Source organism: Schistocerca piceifrons, chromosome 1 (genome assembly GCF_021461385.2).
Source record: "Schistocerca piceifrons isolate TAMUIC-IGC-003096 chromosome 1, iqSchPice1.1, whole genome shotgun sequence".
Lineage (NCBI taxonomy): Eukaryota > Metazoa > Arthropoda > Insecta > Orthoptera > Acrididae > Schistocerca > Schistocerca piceifrons.
In genome coordinates, this window is record NC_060138.1 from 418,675,795 (window position 1) to 418,688,848 (window position 13,054).

Below are 13,054 nucleotides of genomic sequence, written 5' to 3' on the forward strand. Positions count from 1 at the left end.
GGAAGACGTGGACAAAGGGTAATTGTACCATTCGTTATATAACTGTGGAAACAAATAACGTCTACTGTTGAACGAGAACATTAGAAACTAAGTGGTGTGATGTTATAAAAGAAGATGTCGTCCGCAAATACGTTAGAGTTAGCTGTAGTACTTTTCTTGGATTATCGTACGTTCTAATTCTGATGAGATTCCAACTCTGTACACAATGGAAACACCCAGAATGAAGTCTACCATAACGACACGCTAAGGTTCGTTCTTCTGACACTCAAAGTCGTTTTTAACTCATAGCCTCACTACTGTTTATATGATGTTCTTTTAGCTGTATGTATTCATTGACTTCCAATAGTGGATTTAGGCTCCTGCCAACGGCTTCCATCAAACTTCCCTTCTCACTTTCGCTAGCTCCTATTGAGCGTCCTTTAAATCCCTCTGTATCTGAGTGAGCAGAACAACACTGATTGTATCCGGCGAACGTCGCGCATCGCGGTATCAACCTAGAAAATTCGTGGGAAAAAGTCCGTAAATCACGGCCTAACCTGTGTCTTAAAAACTACACATTCAAGCTATGCAGACGAAGTAGCACTTCCTGAAATACGTCCGGAATACGTTTACGGAGCAGAAGCGTAGCATTTGACAGAGTACTGACTCGTTTTCGGCACGAGAGTAGTTTAAACTCTCGTCCGAACGTTCGAGTTTAGAATGTCTACGGTTTCGCAAAATCGAATGACACGAATTCCTTTGATAACAATACGGCCTATTTTCTTCCAATGTCTTATCGCATTACCAGTTTGTCTTCTATTTATAATGAAACTACATCGTCGACGGGATGTTAAACCATAAAAATATTTCCTAGCTTTTCTTTCCGATTATATCTGTGCGGCGACTAACACAGAATGTGACAGACTGTAAAATTTCTCGAATTACTTTACTTTTAAAGCGGCAGGATGCAAGAACGTTTCCCTCACGAATACTTCAGACACTAGTTTAGATGTACTGATTTCACATTAATCATATCGAAATTAAACTGCAGTGAGGAAAATACTGTTATGTACATTGTTTTGTGGTAAAAGCGGATACTGAGCTGAGTTTGGGAGACATGTGGAAGACCAGTCGTCAAGAAACACGCCGCTTTAAGACGAATAAGGAACGACACAGGTGAAGCCCAACATCGAAACCAGCGGATTTTTTAACCCAACAGCCCACGAATTGCTACAAAACGATTGAAATGAGAGGAGAAAATGGAGGACAAGCTGTTTTACAATGACGGTGCGTACAGTTATTTACGACAGAACGCCAAAGTTGTCAGTAAAATATCACAATTTGAATAAAATATAATCCGATAGTTGGATTGAGCAGGAAAGCAAAACTAGAACCAGAAATAGGGCTCACATAACGGAGGACATAACTGTATATTGGAATACTGCATATTTTGAAAAAAGAATCAAAATAGCGGTAAGGATTTAAACTGTAGTCGTTGCCACATTGAAACCAACCAGCCTCGCACTAATCAGGTTCCATATCACTATTATTTCGAATTTATTCATACAATCGACACAATGAAGCAATATGAAAACTTTATACTGGAAAGAAAAAAATAACATTGTAAAATAAAGACTCAGGCCTCTAATACTCATTTGAAGAATGGAACACAGGGTCAAGGTTTTCAAAGGGATTCCGTTCGAACCAAATCCATCTAAATAGAGGTAGATATATAAGAAACAGCGAAGTCTATACAAAAAAGACACGATGAAAATTCGGAGTTGAAGCTCTGCCACAGTCCGAAATATTTTGCGCAGAACTGCACTTTAATGTCCAAAAGTTTACCCGACGCCGCTCTGGAAATGTGTGAGATGCATACGTAATGGACCTCAGTGGGTCAGCTTTCTTCAGTGGAATATACAGGCACTGTTACAGAGGAACACATCTAAACCAGTGAAATTTAACATACAGGATTTACGAGAGCATAAAAAACAGAAAAGAGTGAACGCTTAGCAGAGATACTACCACAAAAGAAATATGAGATGATATTTCCGCCGAGTCTTGGATTTTCACCTGCCGAACGTCGTTAGAAAACGATTGGGTTGCGGTAAAAAAGTAATTTCTGCTGTACTCCGTACAGTACAAATGAAAAGAACCAACTACAGTTTCTGTGAGGAACATCCATGGCTCCCTACACTTATGAGTCAGGCACATACCTACTAAAGAATTCGTGTATGGGGTAGGATGAGTCATGAAGATCTTTATAAAATGTATTGATTCCACGCGAGAGACAGATTTCCATGGGCACATAACTCAACGCATGAATCGAATTACTTCCCCTATGCGCTGAGAAGGCACATGCTTAAGTGAGGAGATACCAAAAACAGTTGTCGCGCAGAACATTAGTGATTGAAATAGATAATATCACTGATTTTTAAGTAACCGAGTTTCTGTTATTCTCATAATGATCCAATTGTTTTAATCGAGCCACTATATGACAATTGCACTTCACGGTTTTCGAGTCCCTGAATTACACTTTTATGGCAACGGCAGGGCCAGTCACAAAACTTGCGTTTTTTCTTTTTTTCAGTGTGCATTGCGTTGCTTTATTTAACTTGTGGCGAGGCGTTTGAACCCATAGTTAATCGGTATCCGACAAATCAGTATCTATACCTACGCATATACTCTGCGCGCCACCTTACGATTTGTGGCAGAGGGAAATTCGTCTAAAATTGCCATTTCCTCCACTTTCCTGCTACTGTCGTGAGTCATTCACGGAAACTAATCCTCCGTATGAGCTCGAATCTCTCTAATTTTATCTTCATTTTCTTTTCGCGAGGTATACGTAGGAAGAAGCAGTATACTGGTAGACTCCTCAAGGAACGTACGCTCTGGAACTTTAACAGTAAACCACACGGTGTTCAGATCGCCTCTCCTGCTCCGTCTGTCCCTGGAGTTGGTTGAACACGACTCTTTCACGCTTACTAAATGAATCTGCGGCGAAACGCAGTGCTCTTCCTCAGATTTTCTCTGTTTCTGCTACCAGATCTATCTGATAATAAGTGAAAGTAAGCACATGACTATATTATGCTTCTCATCTAAGTTTCTGAACACCATTATCTGTTACTTTCCACAGGCTGTTTTGTCGAAACATAGGTTACAAACGCACAGCTACAATCTAAACTATATGGGGCTCGAAACACATAGCGCTATATTAAAAATAGCACTAACATGTGCACTTTATGTATGTTTTACGACTGTCGCAACAATTAGATTGCAAGATTTACTTTGCTTGTTATACTAAACTCTTTCGTTAAATGAAAATGTAACATGTACACAAGTATTTAAATAATGTCCAGCAGATTACTACATCGTTTGTGGATAATAGGTAATCTACAGCCGTTCGTAGCTGTTACCCAAATAATAGTATAAGCTTTGACAGTTACTTTACTCCCTACCATGTCATTAGAAGAGAGAGAACTCCTGTTCGAGGAGACTAAGGTTCGATTCCCTTTTTGACTATCTTGATTTAGATTTTCTGGGGTTTCCTCAAATAGCTCTACAAAAAACTCGGTTGGCTCCTTTGAAAATAACACTCCATTCTTTTCCAGTCACACTTGAACTTCGTCTCTAATAAACTCCCTGTAGTAGGAACGTAAATCCTTCCTCTATCCTCTTTCCACTGACAGCCTCAGTAATGCTGATTCGTCATATGCGGAAAAGATTTGAAAGTTGTAGAAGTGAGCATTGTTTAGCAGACTGGTTGGTTGATTAATTAATTCATTCATTGATCTGACTCATCTGAACCAAGAAATCCAAGGTTTTCGGTTAATAGCAACCTGAAGTTTTACACAATGTTCGTCTCTTGTACTGTTTAATTTGTTTACCTGCTTTCCCTCGCTTCATATGCCTTGAACATGCTATTAATTTTAATTCATGACAGTTTAAGTCCACCTGCTTGCGGAATGCTCATTTAGAAGTTTTACTAATATGTCCACAAGCTTCGTTAGTATCATTCTTAAGTTGCCTCTTGCCCACTTTAATTATTATATTCGTTGACTCTTCACTGCTTGCATGAATGTGAGAAGAGTTTATCTCATTTAATGAGCTTCGAATCTTCAATGACCTATTGCTATCTGAGAAGGTTTTTTGAGAAATGGTTCTGTTCTACGACACGGTTTCCTGAAAGGCACGCGGTTCGGAAGAGTTGACACATTTATAAAACGTCATAGTCCGCCGCCAAGAGCTGATAATAAATACCGCTTTATTACAATCGGTTTCGGTCTTCGGTCTGTCATCAGGTATCCTTAAGACTTTTCAAACAGCTTATATGGTGATATAAAACCAGTGGCATCAAACAGCATAAAATCATAGGAAAGAAATTTCGTCTGAAGCCAAGATCGCTAATTATTATTTTTTTCACTGTGACCAGTTTCGACAGGAGCTTGCTCTCATCATCAGGTCTTCGGAAATTTAATGCATGTCATCGTGAAGTAGATAATACTTAGCGATCTTGGCTTCTTTCCATCACAACTGCATTTGGTGCTTTTTATTATTGACAGTATAATATGCCTAGTACTTGACAACAGTTATCTACTATACAAATTGTGATAATTGATGCCATAAGTTTCATATCACCATGTAATCTGTTGCAAATGGAGTAAGATATCTGAGATGGTCTGAGGACTGAAACCAGTTGTAAATAATGAAGTATTTATTAGCAGCTCTTGTCGGGTGAACCATGACGTTCTGTAAACACTTACGATCTGTGTGGCACCACATTCAAAAAATAAAAATAAATAAAAAGTTAAGAACACAGATCTTTTTTAGGGAACGTGGGGGAGGGAAACGGAGGAGGTGAGAAGATGGTATTTCGGTAGAAAACTGTCCAATATACGTTCCTGTCACTTCATTTGGCTCTGTCAGTATAAATTTTGCAGACGTCTCAGGAAATTAGTATATTACACGTTAATACGACCATGAACTGACGGCGTTGTTTTCAACTGCGCAACAAAATAACATAACATACTACTCAGTGGTCGTGACATCCGCAGCTATGGTAGCGCGTTTTATATATGGAACTCAGCAAACAGCTTTATCTTGAACCAGTTATTTATTTGGCACTACCGGTTTCATAGGTTACAGCCACAGCATAAAAGATAAAACATAGTCAACGACATAGCGAGGAGTATAGAAGGCCCAACTATCATTAATTTTGTTAATGGTTAGGCCTTTTATATTCCTTGCCATGACGTTGACCATGTTTTTACGTTTGTATGCACCTGATGATGTGGCTATAAGCCACGAAACCTATAGTGGCTAATGAAAAATTGGTTCAAATAAAGCTGTTTGCTGCGAAATAACATAAAATACCTACAGTGTTGTTACAACCAGATATATTAAAGTAAAAGGCACGCTTGTGTTTATGCTCTGATTACCTGTACAAGCCTCGGGTGTTGAGGTGGAAACGGCTGCTGGTGGTGGTGCTGGTGGTGATGGTGGTGGTGGTACGCGAGCTGCGGCTGGTGCCCGAGCGCGCCGGCCGCCGCCCCCGCGCCAGCCGGTCCTCCGCCTCCGGCTGCGCCCGCGCCGCCCCCGCTGCTGTGGAAGTAGTGCGTGCCGGTGCGCAGGTTGATGTAGTACTCCGGCGGGAAGGAGGCGCCCGGAGACGTGCCGTCGGTCGAGTAGCCGGTCGAGTACGCCGACTCGGGCGACGACAGGCTGTGCGCCGTGCCGCGCTGCTGCGCATGCGCCAGCAGCGAGATGCCGCTCCCCGCCGACGCCGACGCCGCCGCAGCCTGCCGCAAAAGGCGCCGCGCGGCGCGGTCAGGGCTCTCTCCGCCTCAACCACAACTTCCTACATTCTACGTCCAGCTAATTATGTACCACGTCCCCTCATACATAAAATACATACAACCATCAATTTTACATGTGAACAGAACTGAGGAGGAGAACACGGCAAGTTCCATAACCCGATTTTCCAAAAAACTGCGCTTAGTGACAGAGGAATCAAAATAAGTGAACATTTATCTCCGCTTATCCGTCGATACTCGACGGTTTCACACAATAATAAAAGACGAAGAACAACGGGTGCAACTAAATGCATTAACAAATAGTATTTAAAAAACAGCGCACGAAGAGTATTTGCGGACACGACATAACAGACTTGCCTATATGCAGAGTGACCATACTCTCCAGAGGATGAGCAACGACACCCACAGTGACAGCGAAAACAGTGACACTGAAGAGGAACAGGAGGAGGAGGAAGACGAGATGTAGCAGTAAATGAAACACCTAGAATTATGGGGTTGGGTTCTTTGGGGAAGGAGACCAGACAGCGAGGTCATCGGTCTCATCGGATTAGGGAAGGACGGGGAAGGAATGCGGCCGTGCCCTTTCAAAGGAACCATCCCGGCATTTGCCTGGAGCGATTGAGGGAAATCGCGGAAAACCTAAATCAGGATGGCCGGACGCGGCATTGAACCGTGGTTCTCCCGAATGCGAGTCCAGTGCCTACAATTATGAATGAGACATAACATGCAAAAATGCTCCGACAAACTATACATATTAGTCAAATAACATTTAAGGATAGCGAATTCTACAGCAAATGAGGTGTAAGGTAGTGGCGATCTAGCCAAGAAAGCACTCAATATTGTATACCGATGACAACCTAATATTAACACATTGTATTAGCAATACTATTTCTCTACTACTAACTGAACTTTTTTGTTGTGACTAGCGGTGAACAGCTCGAACAAACCATTCCGAGGTATTCACCACCAGTCACAATCGGTGATGAAACTAATAAATCTCCCCTCTGTCCTATTTTCGTAAAACAAAGATTTTATTTAAATTTCAACCTCAAATTACTGACATTTTTCAAAAAAATATTATTCTTTGTCAAATGTTGCAAATAAAAACAAAACCAAACACTAAAAAAGACATGGCAAACGAATTGTAAAATACGATCTGTTTTAAAACATCAGGTGACAGGTCTTTACATTTGCAATAAATAAATGAAAATAAAATAAATAATACTCGACCGTTTCTGAGAACCGACAGTCAAAGTTTTCGAGGTACTTTATGTACCTTTCGAGCGAGTAAATAGTTCAACCGAAGCTGTGGCACAAGAGCGGCTTCACACTTTTGTGCCCCGTGGTGGAAATCCGGTTATTACTTCTATTCTTATTTTTATTTTTCGCTTATCTACCCACGTCCGTATAAGATTACCACATGAATGATTTCCATTGTACGAGTATATTGAAATAACGTTGTGCTTATTCGTCTACTAATAGTATTTCTGGTGAATAAATTACAAAATACAATAATGAACCATGGACCTTGCCGTTAGTGGGGAGGCTTGCGTGCCTCAGCGATACAGATAGCCGTACCGTAGGTGCAACCAAAACGGTGGGGTATCTGTTGAGAGGCCAGACAAACGTGTGGTTCCTGAAGAGGGGCAGCAGCCTTTTCAGTAGTTGCAGGGGCAACAGTCTGGATGATTGACTGATCTGGCCTCGTAACACCAACCTAAACGCCCTTGCTGTGCTGGTACTGCGAACGGCTGAAAGCAAGGGGAAACTACGGCCGTAATTTTTCCCGAGGGCATGCAGCTTTACTGTATGGTTAAATGATGATGGTGTCCTCTTGGGTAAAATATTCCGGAGGTAAAATAGTCCCCCATTCGGATCTCCGGGCGGGGACTACTCAAGAGGACGTCGTTATCAGGAGAAAGAAAATTGGCGTTCTACGGATCGGAGCGTGGAATGTCAGATCCCTTAATCGGGCAGGTAGGTTAGAAAATTTAAAAAGGAAAATGGATACGTTAAAGTTAGATATAGTGGGAATTAGTGAAGTTCGGTGGTAGGGTGAACAAGACTTCTGGTCAGGTGACTACATGGTTATAAACACAAAATGAAACAGGGGTAATGCAGGAGTAGGTTTAATAATGAATAGGAAAATAGGAATGCGGGTAAGCTACTACAAACAGCATAGTGAACGCATTATTGTGGCCAAGATAGACACGAAGCCCACGCCTACCACAGTAGTACAAGTTTATATGCCAACTAGCTCTGCAGATGACGAAGAAATTGAAGAAATGTATGATGAAATAAAAGAAATTATTCAGATAGTGAAGGGAGACGAAAATTTAATAGTCATGGGTGACTGGAATTCGGAAGTAGGAAAAGGGAGAGAAGGAAACGTAGTAGGTGAATGTGGATTGGGGGTAAGAAATGAAAGAGGAAGCCGCCTGGTAGAATTTTGCACAGAGCACAACTTAATCATAGCTAACACTTGGTTCAAGAATCATAGAAGAAGGTTGTATACATGGAAGAACCCTGGAGATACTAAAAGGTATCAGATAGATTATATAATGGTAAGACAGAGATTTAGGAACTAGGTTTTAAATTGTAAGACATTTCCAGGGGAAATGGTCTCTGACCACAATCTATTGGTTATGAACTGTAGATTAAAACTGAAGAAACTGCAAAAAGGTGGGAATTTAAGGAGATGGGACCTGGATAAACTGAAAGAACCAGAGGTTGTACAGAGTTTCAAGGTGAGCATAAGGGAACAATTGACAGGAATGGGGGAAAGAAATAGAGTAGAAGAAGAATGGGTAGCTTTGAGGGATGAAGTAGTGAAGGCAGCAGAGGATCAAGTAGGTAAAAAGCCCAGGGCTGCTAGAAATCCTTGGGTAACAGAAGAAATATTGAACTTAATTGATGAAAGGAGAAAATATAAAAAAGCAGTAAATGAAGCAGGCAAAAAGGAATACAAACTTCTCGAAAATGAGATCGACAGGAAGTGCAAAATGGCTAAGCAGGGATGGCTAGAGGACAAATGTAAGGATGTAGAGGCTTGTCTCACCAGGGGTAAGATAGATACTGCCTACAGGAAAATTAAAGAGACCTTTGGAGATAAGAGAACCACTTGTATGAATATCAAGAGCTCAGATGGAAACCCAGTTCTAAGCAAAGAAGGGAAGGCAGAAAGGTGGAAGGAGTATATAGAGGATCTATACAACGGTGATGTACTTGAGGACAATATTATGGAAATGGAAGAGGATGTAGATGAAGATGAAATGGGAGACATGATACTGCGTGAAGAGTCTGACAGAGCACTGAAAGATCTGGGTCGAAACAAGGCCCCGGGTGTAGACAACATTCCATTAGAACTACTGACAGCCTTGGGAGAGCCAGTCCTGACAAACCTCTACCATCTGGTGAGCAAGATATATGAGACAGGCGAAATATCCTCAGACTTCAAGAAGAATATAATAATTCCAATCCGAAAGAAAGCAGGCGTTGACAGATGTGAAAATTACCGAACTATTAGTTTAATAAGTCACGGCTGCAAAATACTAACGTGAATTCCTTACAGACGAATGGAAAAACTAGTAGAAGCCGACCTCGGGAAAGATCAGTTTCGATTCCGTAGAAATATTGGAACACGTGAGGCAATACTGACCCTACGACTTATCTTAGAAGATAGATTAAGGAAAGGCAAACCTACGTCTCTATCATTTGCAGACTTAGAGAAAGCTTTTGACAATGTTGATTGGAATACTCTCTTTCAAATTCTGAAGGCGGCAGGGGTAAAATACAGGGAGCGAAAGGCTATTTACAATTTGTACAGAAAACAGATCGCAGATATAAGAGTCGAGGGACACGAAAGGGAAGCAGTGGTTGGGAAGGGAGTGAGACAGGGTTGTAGCCTATCGCCGATGTTATTGAGCAAGCAGTAAAGGAAACAAAAGAAAAGTTCGGAGTAGGTATTAAAATCTATGGAGAAGAAATAAAGACTTTGAGGCTCGCCGATGACATTGTAATTCCGTCAGAGACAGCAAAGGACTTGGAAGAGCAGTTGAACGGAATGGACAGTGTCTTGAAAGGAGGATATAAGATGAACATCAACAAAAGCAAAACGAGGATAATGGAATGTAGTCGAATTAAGTCGGGTGATGCTGAGGGAATTAGATTAGGAAATGAGTCACTTAAAGTAGTAAAGGAGTTTTACTATTTGGGGAGCAAAATAACTGATGATGGTCGAAGTAGAGAGGACATAAAATGTAGACTGGCAATGGCAAGGAAAGCGTTTCTGAAGAAGAGAAATTTGTTAACTTCGAGTATAGATTTGTCAGGAAGTCGTTTCTGAAAGTATTTGTATGGAGTGTAGCCATGTATGGAAGTGAAACATGGACGATAAATAGTTTGGACAAGAAGAGAATAGAAGCTTTTGAAATATGGTGCTACAGACGAATGCTGAAGATCAGATGTGTAGATCACATAACTAATGAGGAGGTATTGAATAGAATTGGGGAGAAGAGGAGCTTGTGGCACAACTTGACTAGAAGAAGGGATCGGTTGGTAGGACATGTTCTGAGACACCGAGGGATCACCAATTTAGTATTGGAGGGCAGCGTGGAGGGTAAAAATCATAGAGGGAGACCAAGGGATGAATACACTAAGCAGATTCAGAAGGTTGTAGGTTGCAGTAGTTACTGGGAGATGAAGAAGATTGCACAGGATAGAGTAGCATGGAGAGCTGCATCAAACAAGTCTCAGAACTGAAGACAACAACAACAAACAATAATTGGACGAAAAAACTATATGAAATTGTTTTCGGTGAAATTTCTGAAGCGTATCATGATTCATACTCAGTTACAAGCCCACTTTTCGGAAAAGTGATTCGTTATGCGCGGTCTTCCGCGAAATTATTGCCAACGTGTGAAATCTTCAGCAATGTTAACGACGTTTCTTTTCCGAATGAGATTTATATGAAGAAATGGCCATGTGGCAAAACAGCCTTCACGTGATACTCGTCGTGTTTAGAATTTCTATCTTTCGAATGTTTCTGCAATCAGTATAAAGGAGGAGGAAATGATGTTTAGCATGCCGTCGACGACGCCGCCATTAGCGACGAGGCACGAACTCGGATTTTGGAAGGATGGAGAAGGAAAGCGGCCGTATTCTTTCGAAGGAACCATTCCTCCATTTGCCTTATCGATTTAGGGAAATCACGGAAAATCTAAATCACGATGTTCGTACGCGGATTTGAACCGACGTCATCCCAAGTGCGAGTCCAATGTGCTAACTACTGCGATACCCCTCTAGATACGATCGGTATAATCTAAGAGAACCCGAAAAAGCTTCTTGAAGAATAAACATAAGAATAGAATCTGAGAATTAAGAATTGATATAAGAATGAAATACAAGAATATAATAATTTAAAGAGATTGTAACCCCTGAAAATAGCATGTACACATTTATTACACAATAATTGTATGAAACTTATCGTGAAACCCAGTTGTAATTTTACAATTAATGTAACGCTGTTGTAACCTCTACGCATTCGTGTGGTTATCTTCTAAGGACATGAGCAGATAAATGAAAAAAAAAATAGTATAAACGAAATCAATAATCGGGTTTCGAACACGGGACGACGGAGTGAGAGGCTGCGACGCTAGCCACTGTGCGACCATTTGGGCTGAGCTCATCAACTACAAAAAATTGCGTGGAAAACTTTGACGGTCGTTCTCTCAGAAATCCTCGTGTGTCTAGGATAAGCCGAAATACGTGATCATTTATTTTGACTCGTGTTCCATTTAGCGAAGTTTCTAGAAAATCAGACTATGGCACTTGTCGTGTTCTCCTCGTGAGATGTATATGCTAGTCATGTAAGCTAAAGTACTTCTGTAAAATGTAAACATTGATGGCCGGAAACACTTATTTTGTCCCATTCTGAGGAGAACATCTTCAAGTCGTGTGGAGGTGGGGGTGGCGGGGTTATAGCTTTTTAAAAGGCCCCTGAAACAAAAAAGGTGGTAGGTTGAACGACACGGTATACCGAAAATGCACACAGGCGGACATTTACCTACGACGACATTCAAATCACCACCCAAAGAAGAGCGAGGTTTTATAAAGACGTTAGCGGATGGAGAAGGAGCATCTGTGAACCGAAGCTGCTCGAGGCACAATTGAAATCTGACCTACACGCTGTAGAATAATGGGTATTCAGCTGCTGAGATAAAAAGAACGTTAAGACAGCCACGGAAAGATCTTAGCGATGTACAGAGGTCTGTAAATTCCAAGGTTTTCCTGCCGTTCATTGAAGACGTAATTGACTGTATAGGAAAGATCTTCAAGAAACTGGATGTCGCTGTAATCCACAAACCCACTCGGAAGGCACAGGAGCAGCTATGTCTGGCTACGAATGCTAGCGAACCGTTGCCCAAAGCAGGAATTTACAGGCTACCGTGTAGTTGTGTAGACGTGAAAGAGTACTTGGGTACTACTAAAAAAAGGGAAACAATTGGAAAACGATTAAAAGAAGATACGGGCAACTACAGAAGGGAAGAGACAGAAAGATCATTTACTGGGGAACATACTTTGCATTCAGAAAACGACTGGATTCGCTTTGATAAGGCTCAGGTACAGGCAACCGCAAGAGGATGCTGTGAAAGGTTATGCAGAGAGGCTATAGAGATGACACCAATAATTTTAATCGGAAGGAGGAGGGTGTGAAGCTAAACAATGTTTGGACTCTGCTGCTGCAGGAGATGTGCACCAGTCTTCCACGGCAAGGTGACTGACAGCGATAGCGGACAATAGCAAGTGACAACGGTCAGTTGCGTTCGAATCTTCAAAACATGTGGCGTCATGCCTCTGCGCAGGAGCGCGCGGAAACGGAATTTCAGTTTAGTCGTACCGAGCCACGCTATCGATCGGGCCTTTGAAAAATCCACAAGCCCCTTTGGAGATGTTCTCCGCAGATGGGGACGAAACGTGGGGTTTCAACATGACATTCATCCATAATACCCCGGAGTATTTTAATAAGTACTCCTGTTCCTCCAATAGACGTTCTGAGTAAAGACCGGAGTGACAAGTACAAAATCTCCACGTATAGAACACTGTTTGCGAATGGAAAGAGAGAAAGATATAGAACCAACGTTTCAGCGGACTTGCATGGATCTCAGACTAGGCACTGAAAAGACGGAAAACGAGGATGTCGTTTGTATCGAACACAGTTTGGGACAAACAAGGTTGAGAAAATCGGTCGCGTCCTTTTCAAG

General features: G+C 41.6%; 1 protein-coding gene across 1 annotated transcript in view; it reads right to left on the bottom strand.

Annotated features, from left to right (window-relative positions):
* The window catches only part of LOC124731761, a 764,200-nt gene that overhangs the window by 68,182 nt on the left and 682,964 nt on the right, over positions 1 to 13,054 (bottom strand). Inside the window, exon 6 of the mRNA XM_047248518.1 lies at positions 5,559 to 5,748. Within this exon, the coding sequence (XP_047104474.1) occupies positions 5,559 to 5,748 (190 nt within the window). The remainder of the gene's footprint in view (positions 1 to 5,558; positions 5,749 to 13,054) is intronic.